Consider the following 22,093-nt stretch of genomic DNA (forward strand, 5'->3'; position numbering starts at 1 on the left):
AGGGGTCGCGCATCCCTCGCAAAGTTCACTATTTTCCTTAAATTTATCCTACATTACATTGTTAATGGTAATTAAATTATTTAAAGAAATTATTTAATATTTATTGATTATACAATTAGCAAAAACATAAAAACTTAAAAGAAAAATTTATTTCATTGAAATTTTATCTTGCCTGGCCCCTTCGCATTATGTTCGTCGATGTTCTTCTGCCACCTGAATCATATACTGCAATTGATCTTTGTTCTTGGTGCGGCCCTTTGCCGTAAACTGCTGAATTAAAGCTACTCCTCTTTCAGCTGCGTCATTTGTCACAAAAAGTTTCTTTACTCTGTCCTTTCCTTGTTTGTACTCTTCAGAGGTGCTCCACTCTTTCGGTGGTATTGATAAAAATGCGCTACTAATATCCAGATGGTAGAAAATTTTCTTCTTTGCCGAGGTAAAAAAATGTGGAAGTTTTCTGGAAACATCATTGCTTGCAGCATCAACTGTTAAATGTGGAGTTGGCCTAGGAGATCCTTTCACGGTATTCATATTTGAGACCATCTTGAGTTTGTCGCTATTCGTTACACTGTCATCAAAGAGTGCAAGCCCAACTGCAACCTCAGATAAATACCATAAATGCCAATTCATTGCCTTTGTACCAACTTCCTTAATCATATGATTTTCATGCAATGCAAGTTCCTTGAGTAGTGTAAGGTCCCTTCGAGCTGCCACGGAAGCATCCTTAGCTGTAAACCATGAGAGCAAGTAATGTTTAGTTATAAAGACACACAAATCGCCAAGTTTGCTGCAGAAATGTGCGTCAAATGAAACACGAGATGAAGTAGGCCGTGGTTGCAGTCTACCAAACTCCTCTTGGAACATCCAAATTTTTAGAGAATATATTGCTCGAGCCATCCATCGTGCACGATGTACAGCACCAGAAGTACGGAAAGAAACTGAAGAACGTCCGTGTGGAAGAGATCCAAGAAAAATGACAGCTAATTTCAAGAGCTCTTTATAATCGTCCCGTGGTTGATGAGATTGAAGGAGATTCTAACAAAATTGAATAATATCGTCCTTCCAAGGCTGTATTCGGAGTGGCATTGCTTCTACTGCTGTTATGTACTTAGTTTTATTAATTTTAGGCCAACAATCTCTAAAGTTTAAAAACAAAGTAATATCTGGACTTTTTGATGTCTCTATCACGAGAGTAGAGAATACAACGCTCAGAAGAATCTCCAAAATGTGATGTCTACAGGCAAGGTGCAAGAGCTCACGTTCAAGTAACATTTCAATCCTCAGACAGACGCCAGATTTGGATCCTGTATTGGTCGCCGTGGTGTCAAAGCAAAGCGATTTAATTCTGTCTTTTACATTCCATTCTACTAAAATTGATCCGATCTCAGAAGCTACTGAATTTGCTTCCCCACTATCAATCTTGGGCACTGAAAGAATCTTCTCTTCACCTTCACCTGAAAGTAAAATTGCCAAATGTTCGATCTTCTCTCTGCCAACCAAGTCAGGCATCAGCTTACCATTCCAATGTAATGTCAAAGGAACATTTGGAGAAAAACTTGACTTCAATTCAGCTGCTAGAAGAGTATGGTTAGTAATTCGTTTCCTCCTTATGGAACTTGGGCTAATGGAAAGATCCTCGATATTATGTCTAATATGAGCTGCAAAAGGAAGCAAAATTTGCACGGCTTTTCAGTCACTGATCTGGGTTCTGTCTAAAGCCGAAGCTAGCCTTTCACTAATGCCAACTTTTCGTTTGGTTTTGGAAGCACATTCTTATTTTGTGAGCATTGCGCAACCCCTAAATATTAATGTATTGGATTGATTTTTATGCTAGCATATTTTTTTCATTGAATGGAATCAAATTATAAGCGAGCGACTGAGTGTTACAACTTTTTGTTTTTTGATGCACCCTACTGTCTATGCAAGGCACTTCCACTGGATGCTTATTGCCTAGATGGAATTCACTAGTTATATTCAATAATCGTAAGGCACTTCCCTTGCATCTTTTTGCCTGGTTTGTTTGTTTGTTTGGAATTTCGTGCAAAGCTACTCAAGGGCTATCTGCACTAGCCATCCATAATTTAGCAGTGTAAGACTAGAGGGAAGGCAATTAGTCATCACCATCCACAACCAACTATTGGGCTACTCTTTTACTAATGAATAGTGGGATTGATTGTAACATTATAATTCCCCACAGCTGAAAGGGCAAGCATGTTTTGTGTGACAAGAATTTGAACCTACAACCCTCAGATTACAAGTTGAATGCCTTAACCCACCTGGCCATGCTGGGTCACTTAGACTAACTGTACTTCTTTCACACTACTTTTTTATATAAGGCACTATGTTTTCTGCCCAGATAGACTATATTTGCTCTATTCAATACTAACACAAAGTGCTTCCCCTGGATGTTTTTGCCCAGGCAGACCACACTTGTTAATCTCTCAATACCTTTTATAGAAAATACAAAACACACAATCTTATGCAAAGTGCTTCCGTTAGATGTTTAATACACAGTTGAACTGCATTTGTTACATTACCACTTATAACAATGTGCTTTCTCCAGTTTTTTTTTTCTTTGTCTGGACAAATTGCTCTTGTTGATCTCTCATTCTGTGACAGTCACAGTATACCGCAATCAGTCTTGTGCAGATGAATTGTACTTGACATATTCCATATTATCCAAAATGCTTCCCATGGTTATTTTTTTGCTTGGACTGACCACACTTGTTGATGTTATAAGTTTATGCGAGATGCTTCCATGTTGTTTTTGTCCTTTGACATCACTTGGTATAATCCATTGCATACCTTGATGCTTTCCCTGAGTGTTTTCTGTATTGCAAACCACCATTCACTTATTCTTATACAGCCCTTTAGCTCTAAATACATATTCTGATATCAGATTATAAGCATCTACCTGAACTCCAGTTATCATTGTGTCACATACCTATGCTCATTACATATGTAGACATCTTACATGCTATCTGTTCATTGAGTGGAATCTGTCTTATATAACATGGTGCCTGTCTATCAAGTTCCACCCTTTGTGTCTTATTTTATTTGTTACTGGGCAAAGAGCGAAGAAGTAGTGTTAGTCCCCACACTTGTTATTTCATGGGGTTTGTTCTCTGCTTTTTTATTACTTTGTGCCTTCACTGGCCCTCCTATCTTTGCAGTGTGGGATTCTGGTTTCAAGTGAGATGAGCTAATGCTGTTTTGGAAGATGAAATTTTTTAAGACTGAAAATATATTTTTGATAGTTTCTTACATGCAATCATCCACTTTTAACCCTTCTTCCCCACTGATTTGTTGGTGTTCCTGGTTTGTTTCTGCCAGTTCTCAAAAGTACCTCTGTGCTGTTGGTTATGTGGTATGCTTGGTGAAGGGTAGTCACATGATCAGCACATCTTGTTACAATGATGTAATAGACTGGTATGCTAATGAATATTTTAGTAATGCTTAGCAAGCAAATTAAGGTTCAGATAGCTTTGGATGTGAGGAAGTAAGTACCTATTGGAATTACATTTGCAGTGTAAGAAAATGTTAATTCCTACCCTTCTGAATCTGCTGTATTTAAGCACTGGTCATACTCTTATTGCACAAGGGAAGCCAGTATGTCTGTTGCTTTTTTAAATGTACATCACCTGTATCTTGTGTGGCAAACAACTGTTGTTGAACTCAATCATCCATCTAGTCCCACAATTATATCAGCATATTAAGTCAGAGAGTTGCTTTAATTGGATTTACTGTAGAGTGTTGCAAAATCTGTAACCAATGATATTTGCTTTCAATAGTGATTCAGTGGATGCAACTCATGTTACCATGAGTCTTGGTTTCTTTCACTTTGTTTACTGCAGCCACGAAACATTTCATCATAGTTACAAAACAACTCTAGGAACTCAACCTTCATATGACAGGTAACTGTCTTATCTAATACTGCCTGTTTTCTGGACATTTCATTTCCTGCATGGCATCTATAACAGAGTTACTTAAAAGCAATATACTGAACTTTTTGTAGTAAACCATAAATCACTTGTGTGTGCACTAGTACTGTTTTTCCTATTTTAATCTGTACTACATACATTCATGCATTTCACCTTCCTGGGAGCAGTTGGCCAACATCATGTAATTCTCCCATGTAACACAGGTTTACTAGTTACTGAGATGAAAGTAACTGATAATTTCCACAGTACAATTATGTTGAGGGTGCCTATGTGAGATACAAGGTGAGAGGTAATTGCTTTCTTTCTATGAGCAACATTTCCAACACAAAACTAGAGGTTTACCTCTTCACTTATGCCTAGTCTAACACCATTCACTATAAGAAAGTTGGTGCCTACTGCCTAAGTTGTAGCCTCACTTGAAGGACCTGATATATCAAATTATTTATAAGTCCTCTTGCTTTTTGTTGTTAATGGGGAACTTGCTGAATGTATTAAGCTTATTCCAAATCTGACAGAACTGGGATGACCACCTTCAGTGCAAGCTGTTTGCTGTGTTTCATCAAGTCAGTGACCACATCCAGCTTCAGTTCAATTGTGGTGATTGCATTCACATTTACTGTTGGTTTTTTAAACCTGCTGAGTTATCAGTTAAAATTTGTAGTTTTGTGTACATTGTGTATTCTGCTGCTTGGCAAAGTGTGAGTCCTATTGGTTATCTGACCAGTAGTCTTGATGTTTTTATTGCTTGGCAAGGTATGGGCAGCTCATTTGACAGTAACTGTACATTCCAGAAATAAAGCAGATGTTTTCCTCTTTCAATCTCAGACAGTGTCATTGTGGTTACATCATAGTGCTGGTATTGTGGATGGTTAGTTGTCCCTAAACATGCCTTAACTTGGCATGGTGGAGGTGCATAAGTAGGACTGTCAATCTCAGGCTTAACCACATCACCTGTTGCTAAAAGATTCTTTTCAGGACTGGTTTGAAGTAGATATCCCACGCTTTCAAACCGCATTGCATTTCAACAAGCACCTGCACAGGTTCAGCGAGTTAGATGTCAAAGCCAGAAGGAATCTTGGATTAAATACACCTCCAGCATTTCTTCAACCACCAGTTAAAAATTCATATGGAACAAGATTCGGAAGGTGAGTGGATGGTATACTTCTGCCCCTCTCTCTATCTTAATATTCAATGGTCATAAATTTGCTAATTCTCAGAGCATTGCCAATACTTTTGGTGAATGTTTCTCTCATGTATCTAGCTTTTCAAACTCATCCCCTTCCTTCTTAGCTATTAAAACATGAGTTGAACATCTGCTACTTTTCTTTTTGACTGATCATCCCTATGACTACAGTTGCCCTCTTACACTGGTGGAACTCAAACTTGCTCTTCATTAGTGTGGCAATACATCAGTTGGACCTGATTGTATACATTATGAGATGCTATGCCACCTTTCTTCTGCCTCTCTTACTATTCTTCTGGCTGTCTTTAACTGGATATGACAGGAGAATGTCTTTCCCGATGCTTGGCACTAAGCTATTGTACTCCCTATTCTTAAACCTGGGAAGGATCCAAAAATTTCCTTTGAATTACCATCCCATTGCTTTGACGAGTTGTCTCAGTAAGACCTTAATGCTCATCTTGTTTGGTTCCTTGAATCAAACAACCTTCTCTCACCCACTCATTGTGGGTTCCAAAGAGAATGCTCCATGATAGACCACTTAATTTGCCTTGAAACATCAGTCAGAAAACCTTTTTTGAAGTGACAATATCTTGTTTCTATTTTTTTTATTTAGAAAAAGCTTATGATACAACATGAAAATGTGGCATCTTGTGAGACCTTCACTCATACAGATTGCGTGGCAATTTGCCACTTTTATTAAACATTATTTAGTGAACCACTGATACCATGTCCGTGTGGGCTCAACACTTTCCCATTTTTTATCACAGGAACTTGGAGTCCATCAGGGCTATGTTCTGAGTGTCACACTTTTCGTTATAAAGATTAATGCCATCAGTGAACAGCTACCTCCTACAGTTGCAAATGGTCTTTTCGTTGATGACTTTCACAGCTCATATTATTCATCAAACATGACGTTTATTGAGCAGCAGCTACAAACTGTGATCAATCATTTACTGAATTCGGCCACAGCAAATGGTTTTCAACTTTCTCTCCCTAAAACTGTTTGTGTACATTTCTGCCGCCAACGGGGTATTCATCCAGATCCAGAACTTTGTATTGATGATGATGTACTTCCTGTTGTCCCTGAGGAAAAGTTCTTAGGTCTTATATTTAACTGTAAACTAAACTTTATTTCCCATATCAAGCAACTTTCTGTCAAGTGTATAAGAGCACTGAACATCCTCCTTGTCCTCTCTTCCACCTCTTGGGGAGTGGATTGACACTCCATGCTTAAAATTTATCGTGCCCTTATCCAATCCAAACTTGACTATGGGTCTATGGTTTATGATTCTGCCAGAACCTCAGAACTGAAAATGCTGGATCCTATCCACCATCAGGGGCTTTGGTTTTGCACTGGGCCTTTCCTACTTCTCCAGTTCAAAGTTTGTATGTGGAGTCCTCAGTGGGCCATATTTTTTTATAATAGAAAATCTGCCATTGTTCCTTTTAGCCTTCATGTCCAGGCACAATCAGAAAAATTGGATCTATCTTTGAATAGCATAGCAAACAGATTGGCCTCTTTCACTATGGCTAATTACTATCCCCAACTGTAACCTATCTTTGAGTCATCTGAGGAAAGCCTGTACTCCTGACTGGAAATATCACTCTTTATTTGCTGATCATCTCTCAAACAATCCATCCATTCCCATGTATGCAGGTGGTTCAAACTAAGTTGACTCTGTAGGCTCTGCCATGGTTTGTTACAGTTTGGTTGTAGCACATATAATCCCTTCTATAGTTTCTGTGTTCACTGCAAAATTGTATGCCACTTCTCTTGCCCTGAATCATATTGAAACTATGCAATACATGAATTGTATGATCTATACTGATTCACTCTGCTCTGGTTCTATCACCACGGTCCCTGTTCTGTACGTGGACTATGGTCCAGTTATCAAAACCTTACTGTACATCAGTTGGCTGTCGACCTGGAGTGAGCAACGAAATAATAAGCTTTTTCAAATCAAAACTTCTTTTTCTCTTTGGTCATCTTGTTTCTGTAAAGATTGAAGGGAGGAAGTTGTTTTGGCTAGGCTACACATTGGTCACAGTTTTTTAACTCACCACTTCCTTTTATCTGGTACTGATACACCAATGTATGGTCTGTGTGGCACTCAGGTCACAATCATATATACTTTATTATCATGCCGTTGTTACAAGCAAGAACACCGCCGCCATTTTGAACTTATTTTTAAGGTAGGTTTGCCCTGGACATTAGCAGATGTCATAGGTGATACTAGCTGCCTCACTCATGTTTTTACATTTTTAAGAGCAATTGGTCATTTTAACTTAAAGTTTTTATTGGACTATGTACTGTTTTAGCATGATTTCTTTTACACATTTTACTTTTATTTTGACCTGAACCCAGGACTGGAAAGGCTAACTTCAGGTGACTGACAGCAAGTTTGAACTTAATGCTTCAGTCTTCCTGTAAAGTCTTAATTTTACATATTTTATGTATTTTTACCTTAGTTTCCATATATCATTACAGTATACTACATCTTGTTTGGTACAGATAGCCTGGTAGCTTTGTGCCAATAAACATGAAATACTTACCTACCTACCTACCCAGTGGTATTGTCAAAAGCCTCTCACTTATAGGTATTTTGCCCATATTAGGTGTAGATGTCATAAATATGGAGTAGTAGGCATATTCCTGATGCTTGGTCCCTGGTCCAAGGTAGAGATCACATTTTTAACCATCTGGTCGCCTTGTCCTGTTATCCAGTTACCTATGTTGCCATACATCATTCGTCTTGCTTTTTGTCTGCTGATTTCTGCATTCACAATGAAAGAAAGGTCTTCGTTGACAGCTTCTTCTTTTGTGACCTTAGAGACTTTGAGAGTTAATACAAAATTTCTAAAGTATCAGTGGCAAATCTTACCTTTGACTTGCATAACCTATGGATGATGATGTGCTGTTGACTGGTGCATTTGATGTAAGGAACTGCCAAAGCCACCAATGGCTGGCTCTGAAGCCTTTTTAGTCACCAGTTTCTTTCATTTTCTATAAATTGGTCAAAATCAAATAATACAGTTTAATTTTTGATAACATTTTCTGTCAGACCTATTATTATTCTCTTGATCTAACATGATTACTCTGAAGGGAGTTCAGTGGATCTACAAATAACACATAGTCAGCTCTGTTATTGAATATTATTTTTATGTTCAATCTTCTGCAATGGTGATCAACAGAAATGATGTTTTAATATTTTATCTTCTACGTTTTTTCCTATATAAAACATAGAGCATGCTGATCACCAACACTTGTCTTCTAAAGGTCAAGTTTTATACATGATTGTAAAATCTTTTGTTTCCACAAAGTATTCTAAGTAGACATTAAAAAGCTGTGATTATAAGATTCATTGTGCAAATAGTGGTAACATTTGAAAACATATGAAAGAAACTCAATCCTATTTATGTGTCTTTAAATACTGTAAGTTAGCTGAATACAAAATGTTTTGTTTTAAATAAACTATTCAGATTATAAACCTGATTACAGGAAATTAAAATTTAAGAAATTTATAATAATTAACAAACAGAAAAATCTCATTAAATAACAGTCATAATATTATTATTATTATTATTATTAAAAGTAGCTATTAGCTGAGAAATTTTTGTGTAAATAAACCTAATAACTCCTGATTACGCATTATTTTATTGGAAAGAATTTGAGTTAATGAGCATTTTTGGGAGTCTGGAGTATGAAAATGTAATTCATATGTACACAATAATTGTTTAAGTTTAATTGAAATCATGCACTTTCTGTTAAAATGTTTTTTCTCACTATTGCTGTAAGTATTTAGTCTCTTAAATTTGATCTGATCTCATCTTATTATCATCACCAATAAAAATTTTACAAGAAAAGCCCAAAAATGTCTATTTAATTAAGTAACAAAGTTTTTTTGTTATTTTGCTAGAAGTGGATGAAAAAACAAAAGTGATATAAAAGAAGAAAAATATGTAATACAAATAGATTAGACACACTTATGAAATCCAAAAAATAATGAATTTCTTTCCCTGTTGAGTTACTTTCATGATGCCAAATTTTTAGTAATTCAGTATTCTCATTGATGCAATGCTTTCTCTCACCTTTCATATGACTTTTTTTTGTGCAGGTCTCTGGAAATGTATAATCCCTGCTTTTCTAAACTAATTTAGGTTAATTTATGTTTTACAAGTAGTGCTGTTAATTTTGATATTAATTCTAATGATAATATTTCTACACACTTAAATTTTAATAGTTCTTTGAAGGCTTTGCTTATGCTGTCTTCCTCTAATGCTTGGTGAGATCCCATTGTCAGTGATCATTGATCAATGTATTCAGGCCATTAAATTTAGACTCTTTGTTTCTGTTCCAGGTGGGTTTGATGATTATGTGAATGCTCAAGTTGGGGAATATCATTTATTTTTTCTCATGACATCGAAACATATGTACAACATGCAGTACTGCAGTAGTAATTTCCCATGGGAAGAAGAAGTATAACATTTTGAGTAGTAAAAGAAAAAGAAAAAAAAAAGAATGTCATCAACTGAACAGCTTTCTAGATTGTGGTAAATTCAGGATAAATACTAAAATAAGAAAGAAATGCATGGTGTATTCATATATTACACTTTTTTTCTTTTTCTACATTTGACTTATCCTCAACCTGAATATTATAACTTAAAACCTGTAAACTTTAAACTTGTGCTCTGGTTTAGGAGTGCATTAACTTTTTCTTGCCTCTGGATACACATGATGTAGATGTCATAACATATTAATAAAATAATATAGTACAGAAAAACTCTTTAAAAAAATAATCCCTTTAATACAGATGGAAGCATGCCTTTAGCAAGAAAAATAGATGCACTTGTGATAGAGTTATGACAGAAAGTGCTCATACCCCTGCATCCCGAGTGGTTTTTGCTTATAACTTATAAAGTATTACTAGTAGGCTAATAGAAGTATGATGTATTATAAATATCATACTAACACACATCTACATATATTTTTATGTAAATTAAATTACAAATAAACTGTTTATAAACAAATAACAAAAAAATAGGAGGAGCAGAATGTGTTCGTACAGTTCAGAATGTGTGACAAAACTGATATTCCCATAAAAATTTTGTTTAGTTTGGCAAATAAACTACATTATACCATTTCAGAACTAGACACTGGGTTCATAATTATTGGAATTTATCCAGCAAAGAATTTACTTCTGGCAATTTAGCGCCGGCTCCGTTATTATCTGCTTGGTCATCATGGCAAACAGAAAACAACTCTCCAGTGATTTAAAAAACTAAATTATTATAAAATACAAGTCTCGTGTCTCTTTCCGGTATTGCTACACAACTTAATGTGTCGAAATCTACTGTTCAAAGCATAATTGCCAAGTTTAAACTTACAGGATCAACTGCTCACCTCCCTTGTTCTGGATGCCAACCAAACTTCCAGAGAGAACCAAGAGGAAGGTTCTCAGAGAAGTTAGTAGGAACCCTGGTTTAACATGTAATGACATACAGAAACTCGTAAGGGAAACTGGGGTTGAAGTAAGCACCTCTACAGTTACGAACATGTTACGCTCTTCTGGGTTCAATGCATGCCGTCCTCGTAGAACTCCATATTTAAAGGCTGTTCATTTAGAAGCATGATTGAGGTATGCAAGACAGCATGTAGATAAACCCTTTACCTATTGGAAGAATATTCTTTGGTCAGACAAGACTAAAATTGAGCTTTTTGACCACAATGGAATCATGAAAAAAGAAGAGTACTTTGATATATTAGGCACTTATATCAAGAATGATGCTCAGAACTTGTGGCTTGGGTGTCATTGGATCTTCCAGCATGACAATGACACTAAGCACACATCGAAATATGTGCAATCCTGGTTGCAGAGGAACCATGTGAGCGTTCTGCAGTGGCCACCACAGTCACCTGATCTCAACCCAATTGAAAATGTTTGGCACGAGTTGAAGACCAGGGTTTATCAGTGTCATCCGAAAAACCTGCAAGAGTTGGAGACCTTACGTAAAGAAGAATGGAAGAAAATACCAGTCGAGTACTGTCAAACAATCATGGAGGGCTATGAGGAGAGATTGAGCCAAGTAATTTACCTGAAAGGCTACACAACTGACCATTAAAGTAGATGCACAAACACTTTCTGCCCCTCCCATGTTTGGTTATTTGTTTATAAACAGTTTATTTGTCATTCAATTTACATAAAAATTTACATAATATTTATAATGTACTATACTTTCATTACTTTTAAGTTATGAGAAAAAAATTACGACGGGGTATGAACACTTTCTGTCGTAACTGTATATTCAGATGAACTGGATATATATTTTCAACTTTACTGGATAACTCTGTGGAAAAACATGAGATTTACTGTAGATGTTGATTATGCAGTAAAATCAGAACTTTTATTTAACAGAATTGATGTCAAATAGGTTAATGAGACTGGACACAAGCATAAAACAAGGTAAGTAATCTTTATTGGTAGGTGCAACACAAATACAGTGTGTGAGTATTTGTGGATTTACTTATGTCAGACTGTCACTTCTACTAGATATTCTCAGCTTCAGAGTATCCACCAGATTTTTAAGTACAAGTTTTTTACATACAAATAAACCTCTTAACTAGCTTCCACAACATACACTCATTTTCATTCTACATAGGTAAATATTAGTTGAAGAACATTGCTGTCAACATTTTTGCACAACGTGTTCTTCAAAGGCAGTAGTGGGTATTGTCTATTTCTAGAATAACAAAGAAATGAAGCTAACTTGAAACAAATAATTGTAATATATTTCTTGGTCATATGTGAAACTGCACATATTCAGAAAAAGAATAAATTCAGAACAACTGTTACAATACACAAAGGTTACAGAAACACATAGTATATATGTATACATTTTCTTACCCCAGCCTTATTGCAAATCAACAAATAACTTTTATTTGAAACAGATCAGTCTCTTGCTCAGGCCTATTCACCTTTAGTATCTGCTAGTCCTACTAATGAAGCAGCTTTTTCTAGTTTGATTTCTCTCGTTTTTCTTTTTTTTTCTCCAGTATGTACCTTTTCAAATATTGAACCAATGTCCATTATCCTCAAGTGTGTTAGTCTCGAGTTATATGATTCAGTTCTTAAAGCTTTGATTTTTCTACCATTTTTTGGTTGGTTGTTAACAATACTTTAAGAACAAGCTAAATGTTAATAATCTTAACATTCCTCATGTTGCTCATACAATTTGCTTTTCAGTGAAGCTTTCTTCTACTGATCATCTTGCTTTTAAAGTTTTTTACCTCCAATTGTTAATGGGTTCCTGTTTTTTATATGATATTTGACTAGTTGATAACTTTCTGCTCTACACAATGTGATTTATCCTTCAGTACAATTATTAGTTTTCTTGTTCTTTTTACTCTTTCAGTCAGGATCAAAATTCTGTCTTTCAGTCTTCTTTAACTAGAGTCTTATTGATATAATTTTCCTTACCATGTGAATGTTGTGTGAACACTATAGTCCAATATGCAGTAAATCAAGATACACATTTTCCTCCCCATCATTTCAGTGATGCCTTCTTGTACTGATCATCTTGTTTTCAAAGTTTTTGACCCTCCAGTTGGTAATGGGTTCCTGTTTTTCATATGATATTTGACTAGTTGACAGCTTTCTGCTCTACATGTTGTGCTTTATCCTTTAGCACAATTATTAGTTTTCTTGTTCTTTTAACTACTTCAATCAGGATGAAAATTTTGTCTTACAGTCTTTAACTTGGGTCTCATTGATAAAAACTTCCTTACTATGTGAATGTTATGTGAACACTATAGTTCATCATGCAGTAGTGTAAAATACACATTCACCTCATCATTTCAGCTGACCTATAAAGAGCTTCTTTTTCACATTAGTTTATTCTTGCTGGAATTTCACCCCAACTAGTTTCTCGATCAGGAACTGATTATGGTTTTACCATCTCATTTTTCTTCTGATCTTTGTTTTTATTGGAGGTAATTAGCATATACTGTTTATCCCCCTTCCTTACAATCATAATATGCTTCTTAGTCAAAATCTGTTACTTCTACTTACTCCTTTCAAGTTGTCAGATGTAGAAGCAGACTAAATGTGTATTTTTGACCCTCTATTCAGTACTTTTTGGTTTTTATTACTTGCATATCTTGACTTTTGGATGGTCTTTTCAGATTGTTTTTCATCTGTGAGACACTTAGCTTTGCAAACCTTGTGTTCAACAGTAGCTTTGTGCAAAAAATCAGAATAAAACACACTGCAAATGGTTGTTAAACAATTTCATCTAAAACAAAGTGAAAAGTATATGTAATTGTTTACTTCAGTTTGTTAGCAATGAGACTTACACAAGTTGTTTTTCTTAATTTATAAGAATGAGAGTACAATAAATGACTTATTTATTTAGTAAACATCATTTTATTCATAAAACTTTAAAAACCTTCCCAAGTATTTTTGATTCAGTAAAATTTATACAATCAGTTTAGGTAATCAAGTAGCTAATATTGTATATTGTAATATTGTAAAAATTTAAAATATTGCTTGATAAAATTCATCTTAACATAACACTATGTAACAAAATTTTTACTATTTTTTGTTCCTAGGCAGAAAATGTTATTTCCCAATTGCTTATGTCTAAAGTAAATGGAAAAGACCCTTTTTTCTCTTCATTTTTTGCTGTTGTTATCTGGGTAATGGAAGTTTCAAATTTACCTATTTTCCAGAACATTCCAGGTAGATTCAGTGCTGCTGAGTAGCTGATAGATAATTTTCTCAAACTTACAAGCATTTTCAAGAACTTTCTAGAATGTAGTAGACCTTATGAGAATTTTTGAGAACCTTTTATAATTTTGTAGAACTTTCCATAGTAATATATATATATATACAGGGGCTCACTACTCACCCATTCAGTTTAGTTCTAGCTGCCTAAGTGAATACATAGACCTATCTGATTTTATCAGATGGCATCAAGAAGCTGCAAGCATTCTCCAGATGCATTTTGTTATGTATGTGGCCAATTTATCAAGACAGGAACAAAAACGTACTCTGTGACAGCATCTCCTAAAGTGTGTGAAACCTACAAGGCATGTTTTGGCATGCCTGTTGGAGATCAGGACAAACCCTGGGCACCTCATTTTACCTGTGAGCACTGCAAAAAAACTCTAGAAGGTAAGACAGACAGATTTTGCTTCCTTGAATAGTAAGATTTTATATTATACAAATTTTAAACCTTTTAAAAGTTAAATATCTTTTAATTTTTTAATTTACAATAGAATAGAAAAATATCACATATAAAATATTTTACATGAACCTCTTACACATTAGTTGCAGATGAAATAAATTTATTCTTTACAATAACAGTTTTGTTTTGCTCTTTTACAGGATGGTACAGAAGGGAAAAGAGAGCCACACAGTTTGTTGTTCCAAGAATTTGGCATGAACCCACTGACCACTCAAGCAATTGATAATTCTGCATAGTGGATCCTTCCAAACATCGGGCTGGTAAGAATGCATCTGCTATCATGTATCAGGACCTTCCACCATCCATTGCCCCAGTGCTACACTGCCCTGAGCTCCTTGTACCCACTCCACCAGAGAGAAAGCAGCCATCCTCAGAAGAGAGCAGCAAGTCAGAAGAGGAGGTAAACGTTGAAGATCCAGATTACCATTTCAGAGGTGTAGCTGGTGAGAGAAACCCATACTACCCCAACCAAAGAGACCTCAGTGACCTTATGTAAATGAAAATGTGCAAATTTGCCTGTTTTTACATAGAAAATAGGTTAATTTTTAAATTTCATTATCCAGGTCACAGAAGCAAACTTTGAAGGGAATAATGGCCATTTTCTATACTTTTACAACATAAACAATTAAAAATAACACATACTATCCAGGAACAAAATTTGTGTTACACAGTGTAATATGCAAAATTGAAAGAGAATCTGGAAATTTATATTACTTGTATTTTAATTAATATAGTGTCTAATTTGTGTGAATGTTCTCAGATCATCAGATAGATGAAAATAATTCAAGTGTTATGTAGTTTATTTGTACTGTCTATACTTTGATTTCCATTATCTGAAACTAAACATCTCAATTGTTATGATAACAGGCTAGGATGTATTAAGATTATCTCCACATAGGTTTGATATATTGTTCTTTTAGGATATTATGGCATGTGGCACCACAGGAAATATTTCAGAGTTGATGGAACCAGCTTTCAGTAGTGAGTTTGGGACAGTATCAGTTGATTTACTAGAAGACTGGCTTTTTCTGATTGCTTTAAAAAACTCAGAAAATGTTGTTGATCCAGTAAAATCCAAGGTAAAGTTTTAGGTATTTTACACTTTATAGTAATGCCTGATATTATTTCTATATTCCCTTTACTTGAATCATATACAATGAAGGGGGAATAAAGTGATATTTTTGATGCTTTAAAAATATATCCTAAACCTTTTAACTTTGTTTTAGTGTTGTGCATAAATGTACTTTATGTGTTAGGAGCAATGTTTGAATACTTGTTTGTACTTCTCAAACTTGAAGTCTTTATTATTATTAAATGTTTGCTGACTTTTAAACATTTTCAGGAAATGCATATATGTATATTTAAATGTTTCGTATTACTTGCAGTTTCAAATTTTTTGTACTGAAATAACAGAGTGATGTCTTTATTTGTCATTCTTTCAAGGCCAGGCACTGATATAATACCTAATAGCCTCTTCTCGAACCACAAAAGGTTTGATAGAGTGAAAAAAGTAATTATCCAGACAAAACATACTATGTAAGACATTGAATATGGTGTTCAGTTGTACTGTAGTTTATTGGCTACTCACCTGGCTAATGCAGTAGATCTCAAACAGAACAAACATAAATAACTGATTAAGCTGAATCTTTATACTAATATCAAGGTGAAATGTTCCTTCTAAGTGTCAAATGTACCCAGAGTGACAGGTACTACTCATGGGACTAGTCATTCTCATTCGGTGATAGATAAAGTCTTAACTTTGGACCATTACCTGCACAATTGCTAAAGAACATTACTGTCAATATCTTGTACAACATGCAGTACTACAGTAATACCTTCCCATGGGAAGAATGGGTAAAATATTTTTAGAGTAATAAAAGAAAAAAGACCACTAGAATGTCTTCAACTGAACAGCTTTCTAGATTATGGTAAGTTCAGAATAAATACTAAAATAAAACAAGATAGAAATACATGGTGTATTCATAAATTACACTTTCTTCTCTTCCTACTTTTGGTTTGTCCTCAAACTAAAAATTATAACTTGAAACCAGTAAACTTTAAACTTGTACTCTGATTTAGGAGTGCATTAACTTTCTCTTGCCTCTGAATACATGTGACGTGATGTCAAGACATACTAGTAAAGGAATATAGTACAGAAAACTCTTTAAAGAAATGACAAATTTGCATTACATCATTAAAAGTCCTTTAACAATCATAGATAGGAATCATTAAACAGTAAAACAAACTTAAAGGCAGAAAATAAAATAAATCTTCTAAATACAAATATTACAAGCAAGATAAAAATAAATGAATAAATGCCAAACAAACCCTTTAATGCAGATTGAAGCATGCCTTTAGCAATAATAGCAGATGCACTGGTGATGCATATACGCTTGAGACATATTCAGATGAACTGAGTATAAATTTTCTATTTTACTGGATAGGTCTGCTGAAAAATGGGAGATTCAATTTAGATTTTGATTATACTGTAAAATCAGAACTTTTATTTAACAGAGTTAATATCAGATAGGATACTGAGACTGAACATAAGTCTAAAACAATATGGTATGTGCAACAGAAATACAGTGTGTGAGCGTTTGTGGATTTACTTATGTCAAGCTGTAACTTCTACTAGATGTTCACAGCTTCAGGGTATCCACCAGATTTCTAAATACAAGTTTCTTACATATAAAGAAACCCTTATCTATCTTGTACAACATAAGCTCATTTTTATTCTGCATAGGTAGATATCAGTTGATGAAATTTGGAATAACATTGCTGTAAACATCCTTACACAAAGTGTTCTCCAAAGGCAGAAGTGGGTATTACATTCTTCTAGAATAATAAAGAAAGAAAGCTAACTTGAAACAAATCAATTTGACAGTTTTCTTGATCATGTGAAGCTGCAGATATTTAGAAAAAGAATAAATTCAGAATAACTATTACAATACACTAAGAAAATAGAAACACAAAGCATATTTGTTTATATTTTGCTATCTTTCCCACCTCAGCTTTATCTCAGGTCAACAATTAACTTTTGTAATCATTAAACTTTAAATCACACATCACACAGACATTACAACTCTTTAACAATGACAAAAAATTGCAAGAAAAAATTGTCCTTAAACAGTAGATAGAAAACATATTTATAAAACCTTTAAACAAACAAAAATACATTGTATAACAAAAAATGAACTCTTTAACATAGATGATTACATTATACCTATAAGTATAAAACTGAAAAACATATTAAAAAAATATGCCTTTGAACATGGAATAATACAAAAATTGAAACCTTTTTATGCATATCCATGTCACACACTAACTGCAAATTTTTTCAGATAGAGATATACCATTGAAATGCTTACATAATGGTCATTGAACCCCTTTAGGATGGGTATCTTTACAGTTAAATAAAATAGCATTCGTAATGTAGCATCACATTCCTATCTCTTTAGCGTAAATAATCAACACTTTAGACTTTCCAAAACAGTACTACCTTTTCTCACCCAAAACTTTCTTGACCATAAGCCCTCTAAGTATTGCTAAAACTTTGAACAGTGCACCAATCTGTTATACCTCTTAATTTTTGAATCATTGCAGCAACACGTGCAGATCTTGTGACTACTCTTTACCAGTCATACTGCACCACCTGTTGCAGCACAGTTGTCACTTTTGAGAATTGGCACAACAGTGCTTAGATGTGTGTTTACTTGGGTCTTCATGTAAATCCTTCTTGTTCATCTTTTGTTCCTTGCCAATTCCAATTTAAGGTTTTGAGTTCTAGTTAATTTTGACATTATTTTTTACATAATTTTTGTACAGTTACTTACATTTTCTTTGAGAGTCAAAGTTGACATGAATTTGAATTTTACTGTGGCAGACGAGGAGTTTCCAGCCAATATGGACGATGGTAATGCCATTAGCTTCCAACATGACAGATTGACAATGTATGCTTAGGAGGTTCAAGCTTTAATTCATAGGGAAATGGATACTTTGGCTGGTGTTTTGGTTCATTTTCATTTTCCCCACAAACTTGCTTCTGAGAATTTTTTTCATAAGGGTAAAGACAATATTGACTTTTTCTGACCAGTCACATAATGAAGACAGGAAAGTTTGCCAGTTATGTCTTTCCTGTAACTTATTGATCAGATATGTCAAATTTTACTTTTAGATTTTTGTTGTATGATGCCCGGTGTTCTAATTATTTTTTTCCTCCTTCATCTGACATTCTTCTTCATGCTCCACATTTTGTCGATCAGTTATTACATTTGGTTATAGGTGTGTCCCATTTCTTCAGTTATTGAACCAGTGTTCTTTCACTTACCATTTTGCCTGAAGTCTCTTATTTTTCATCCTCTTCTTCCCTTGTGGGGTTCAAATCATGACATTTTGATTCATTTTAATTGGCCCTAGTTTTTAAGATTTGCCTCACTTTGACTACACTTTTACATGTTATTTCTTCATTCTGTTGTCATCTCAAGTCTTCTGCTAGTCTTATGATCAATTCCTAACAGAACTCAGGACCTTCCTGTGGTCTGTCATGGCTCATTTGTTGGTTTTGACACTGTCTCTCACCACCTGGATCATATGTTCTTGGGATTTGCTGAGATGTGCTTGTGAGGATGCATCTCACTCTTTCTTCTTTGAGAGATCTTCATAAGTCTTCACATCTTTGTAAAATAGTTTTTGTTAATCATTCTGAGTGTTTGGAGTCCAGGGTCAATTTGGCAAGTCTACATTCCTCTTTGCCCTTTTGTTTGTCTTTTCATACTGTTGCTGTCCAGTCTTCACCAGTTAGTGTTCTCCATACCCATTCTTTTGCTCCCCATCTTGTACCCCAATCCAGGGATTCCCTTTGTTACATTCATTCTTCCAGTTTCCATTCATAAAGGGGTCAACATTATCAGTAATGGGATGTTTTTGCAAGGACAGGAGGGGTCAGGTTACAGCAGTTGTCTACCATCTGGAAACTCTTCATGATAGATCCATGGGTTTTACAAGTTCTGTCAGAAGGTCTTTGTCTTCACTTCTGGTCTCCTCCTTGTATCTTCTACTTGGCTTTTCTTTTCTCCTCCTTGGGATTGTGCCCCATCCAGTTGTCTCGCAGAGTTTGTTTGAGAATTTCACAAAAGAGCTATCCAACAGGTGATATCAATTCCTCTGGGATTTTACTTCCATCTGTTTGTTTTCCCCCAAAACATGGGAAATTGAAGAGCTATCATCAATCTGTCTTAATTGAATACCTTACTAGAAACGCCCTAATTCACCATAGAATTCTACCTCTCCTTTGGGCAGGTTTTAATCCCCAGGTCTTTTTCAGATGCTTATTTTCACATTCCCAAACTCTGCTGTTTGGTTTTACCTCAGCCCCTTATGTGCTCTGTCATGTTGTTTGTTTTTTTGCACATCATCTTCACTTTATGAATCTTCAGACTGATCATTACATTATGACCGGCTACTGTTCATGTCATCCTGGACGTAGTCTATCACTCATACCTGCTTCCTTCTTTGAGAGTCTGCTCGAGTGGCATTTCTCATCAAGTTGGAGAAGTCCTATCTACCCTCTATACAATATCTTATTCATTAAGAGTTCTCTTTCAATTCCGTTTCAGTCAGGCAGCACCTTCTCCATTTTGTATCTGAGGTATGGAGTAGGTGGTCACTCAAGCATTGTCTTCTTTTACTGCTTGAGAGGTTCTATCTCTTTTGGGAATGTGGGCTTCCCTAGACTACCTGTCCTATTCAAACAAGTCTTATGGAGTGGTCTCTTCATTCTCAGGTTTTTCAGTAAGCGAGTTCTCACCAAGCAACACAACATATAGATGCAATTGCCACTCCTTGGAATGCCAAACTTCCCTTTGGTTTTCTGTACCACACCTCCTTGGCTCTGGGGGCAGATACATTCAGTCAGAATTGGAGTGGCCTTCATCTGTACGTTTACCTTCCATTAAGGCTCATCTTCAGAGTAGCTTCCCTCATCTGGACCACTTGTTGCAGATTGCTTATTGCTTTGTATTGGCCTGTTCAGTCATGATTTTCTTTGTTTTGGCTCTTACTGAAGCAATAGCCTCTGCTTTTACCTCAGTCCAAGTTGCTTCTCCAACAACCTCAGTCATATATGTTTCATCCCAAAGTCACTAACTTCCATCTTCATTTGTGGCCTTGTATGTATGCAGGAACTCTTCCATCATGTTGTGTCTTGACTTATCTATACCATTCAACTTTCCTCTTTATTTGTGTGTTAGAGATGTTTGTTCTAGCTTCAGACAGTGGTCCATTCACTGTTGCTTCTGTCCCTCCTATTCTTTTGTTCCTCATCTGTTCTGGTTTTTTACCTTGTTATTTGATAGGGATTTGCTTGTGTCCATTATTTCTAGTTACTGAGCTGCCTTGTTGAACATTTTCAATTTCTCTCATTTTCATAGATACTTCTCCTCTCCTAATATTTTTTTCCATTTTTCCTTCTTTTCATCTTGTTCCTCCACCCTGTTTCTAGAAAGACTGGGATTTCTGTGTGGCTCATTTTCTGTTTCAGTCCATTGCTATGTGTTATTTGTTTGCTTACTACCTGTTTCCTTCTCCTCCTATCACGTGATCATTGTCATTCTGATATTTATGCTATTAATGCTTCCCACACGTTTTACTGTTTTCCATTTAATTTGATCATTCCTCTCTTCCTATGACATCTGCTGCCCATTGTTTTGATCTTATTTCATTGCCTTTCATTTCTCCTTTATACTCCTGTTCAGATCTAGATCATTATTTTTTTTTTTTCAAATCCAGCATGGCCAGGTGGTTTAGGCACTTGACTTGTAATCCAAGGGTCATGGTTCAAATCCCCGTCACACCAAACATGCCTTCCATTTCAGCCATGGGAGCATTATAATGCAACAGTCAGTCCCACTATTTGCTGGTAAAAGAGTAGCCTAAGGGTGGTGGGTGGTGATGACTAGCTGCCTTTCTTCTAGTCTTACACTGCTAAATTAGGGACAGCTGGAGCAGATAGCCCTCATGTAGCTTTGTGTGAAATTTAAAAAAAAATCATCTTTTCCATTTTGTTCCCTTCATTGTTATATATCTTGTAACAACTTCTTTTGTGAATCCCATTTTTGCCTTTTTATTCCATGTAATTCCTCTGTTTTCCATGATTTTTCTCTTATTACTATTACTGGCTGAGTTTGGCAACTCATACATTTAGCTTATTCTAATTTACTGGTGGAAGGTCCTCTGATGTTTAACATCACTCCAAATCCACTATTTAACTTTGTCCTTAGTTGCTAAGATCTGCTGTTTTTGGAGAAGGTTAGTCAAGGTAGTATGTGGTCAACTCCCAATACTTTTGTTGTATATTATTTTAACAACCTAGTGTTGTCTTCTTTGGTCAGATACTGTTTTTGTACCTGTGACAGCTCTCCACATGTTTGTTTGTATTTCACTGGGGTAAGATGAAGTATTATACCTTTTTTTCCTAGTTGATTTACGTTGCATTTCAAGAACCTACCTACCAACAGGTGTTGTCTGGTCAGGTATTCTGAATTTTTTATCTTAATAAGACTACCTCTGCTTATTTTTCTATCAATTACTGTGGAGATGGGGTATTTCTGTAAGGCCACATGCTGCATATCCAGTGGTTTATTTATATCCATATATCTTCTTTTATATATATATATATACTCACATACACTGCTGGCCAAAATCTTAATGCCAATGAACATAAAGAAAA

At 35.3% G+C, this 22,093-nt stretch overlaps 1 protein-coding gene across 8 annotated transcripts in view; it reads left to right on the forward strand.

The window, feature by feature from the left end:
• LOC143230438 (cyclin N-terminal domain-containing protein 1-like) overlaps positions 1-22,093 on the forward strand; it is a 123,919-nt gene that overhangs the window by 12,177 nt on the left and 89,649 nt on the right. For 7 of the 8 annotated variants that reach the window (XR_013016441.1, XM_076463988.1, XM_076463982.1 and 4 more), the window contains one exon: positions 15,288-15,446. Coding sequence is in view for 7 of the 8 variants with exons in the window: in XM_076463988.1 (XP_076320103.1) it covers positions 15,288-15,446 (159 nt within the window). In the remaining variant the exon portion in view is untranslated. Of the gene's footprint in view, positions 1-14,086; positions 14,295-14,507; positions 14,860-15,287; positions 15,447-22,093 lie in introns of all 8 variants that reach the window. The other variant, XM_076463985.1, reaches the window with a different exon arrangement.

The sequence above is a fragment of the Tachypleus tridentatus genome, chromosome 10, assembly GCF_004210375.1.
Source record: "Tachypleus tridentatus isolate NWPU-2018 chromosome 10, ASM421037v1, whole genome shotgun sequence".
In the NCBI taxonomy this organism is placed as follows: Eukaryota; Metazoa; Arthropoda; class Merostomata; order Xiphosura; family Limulidae; genus Tachypleus; species Tachypleus tridentatus.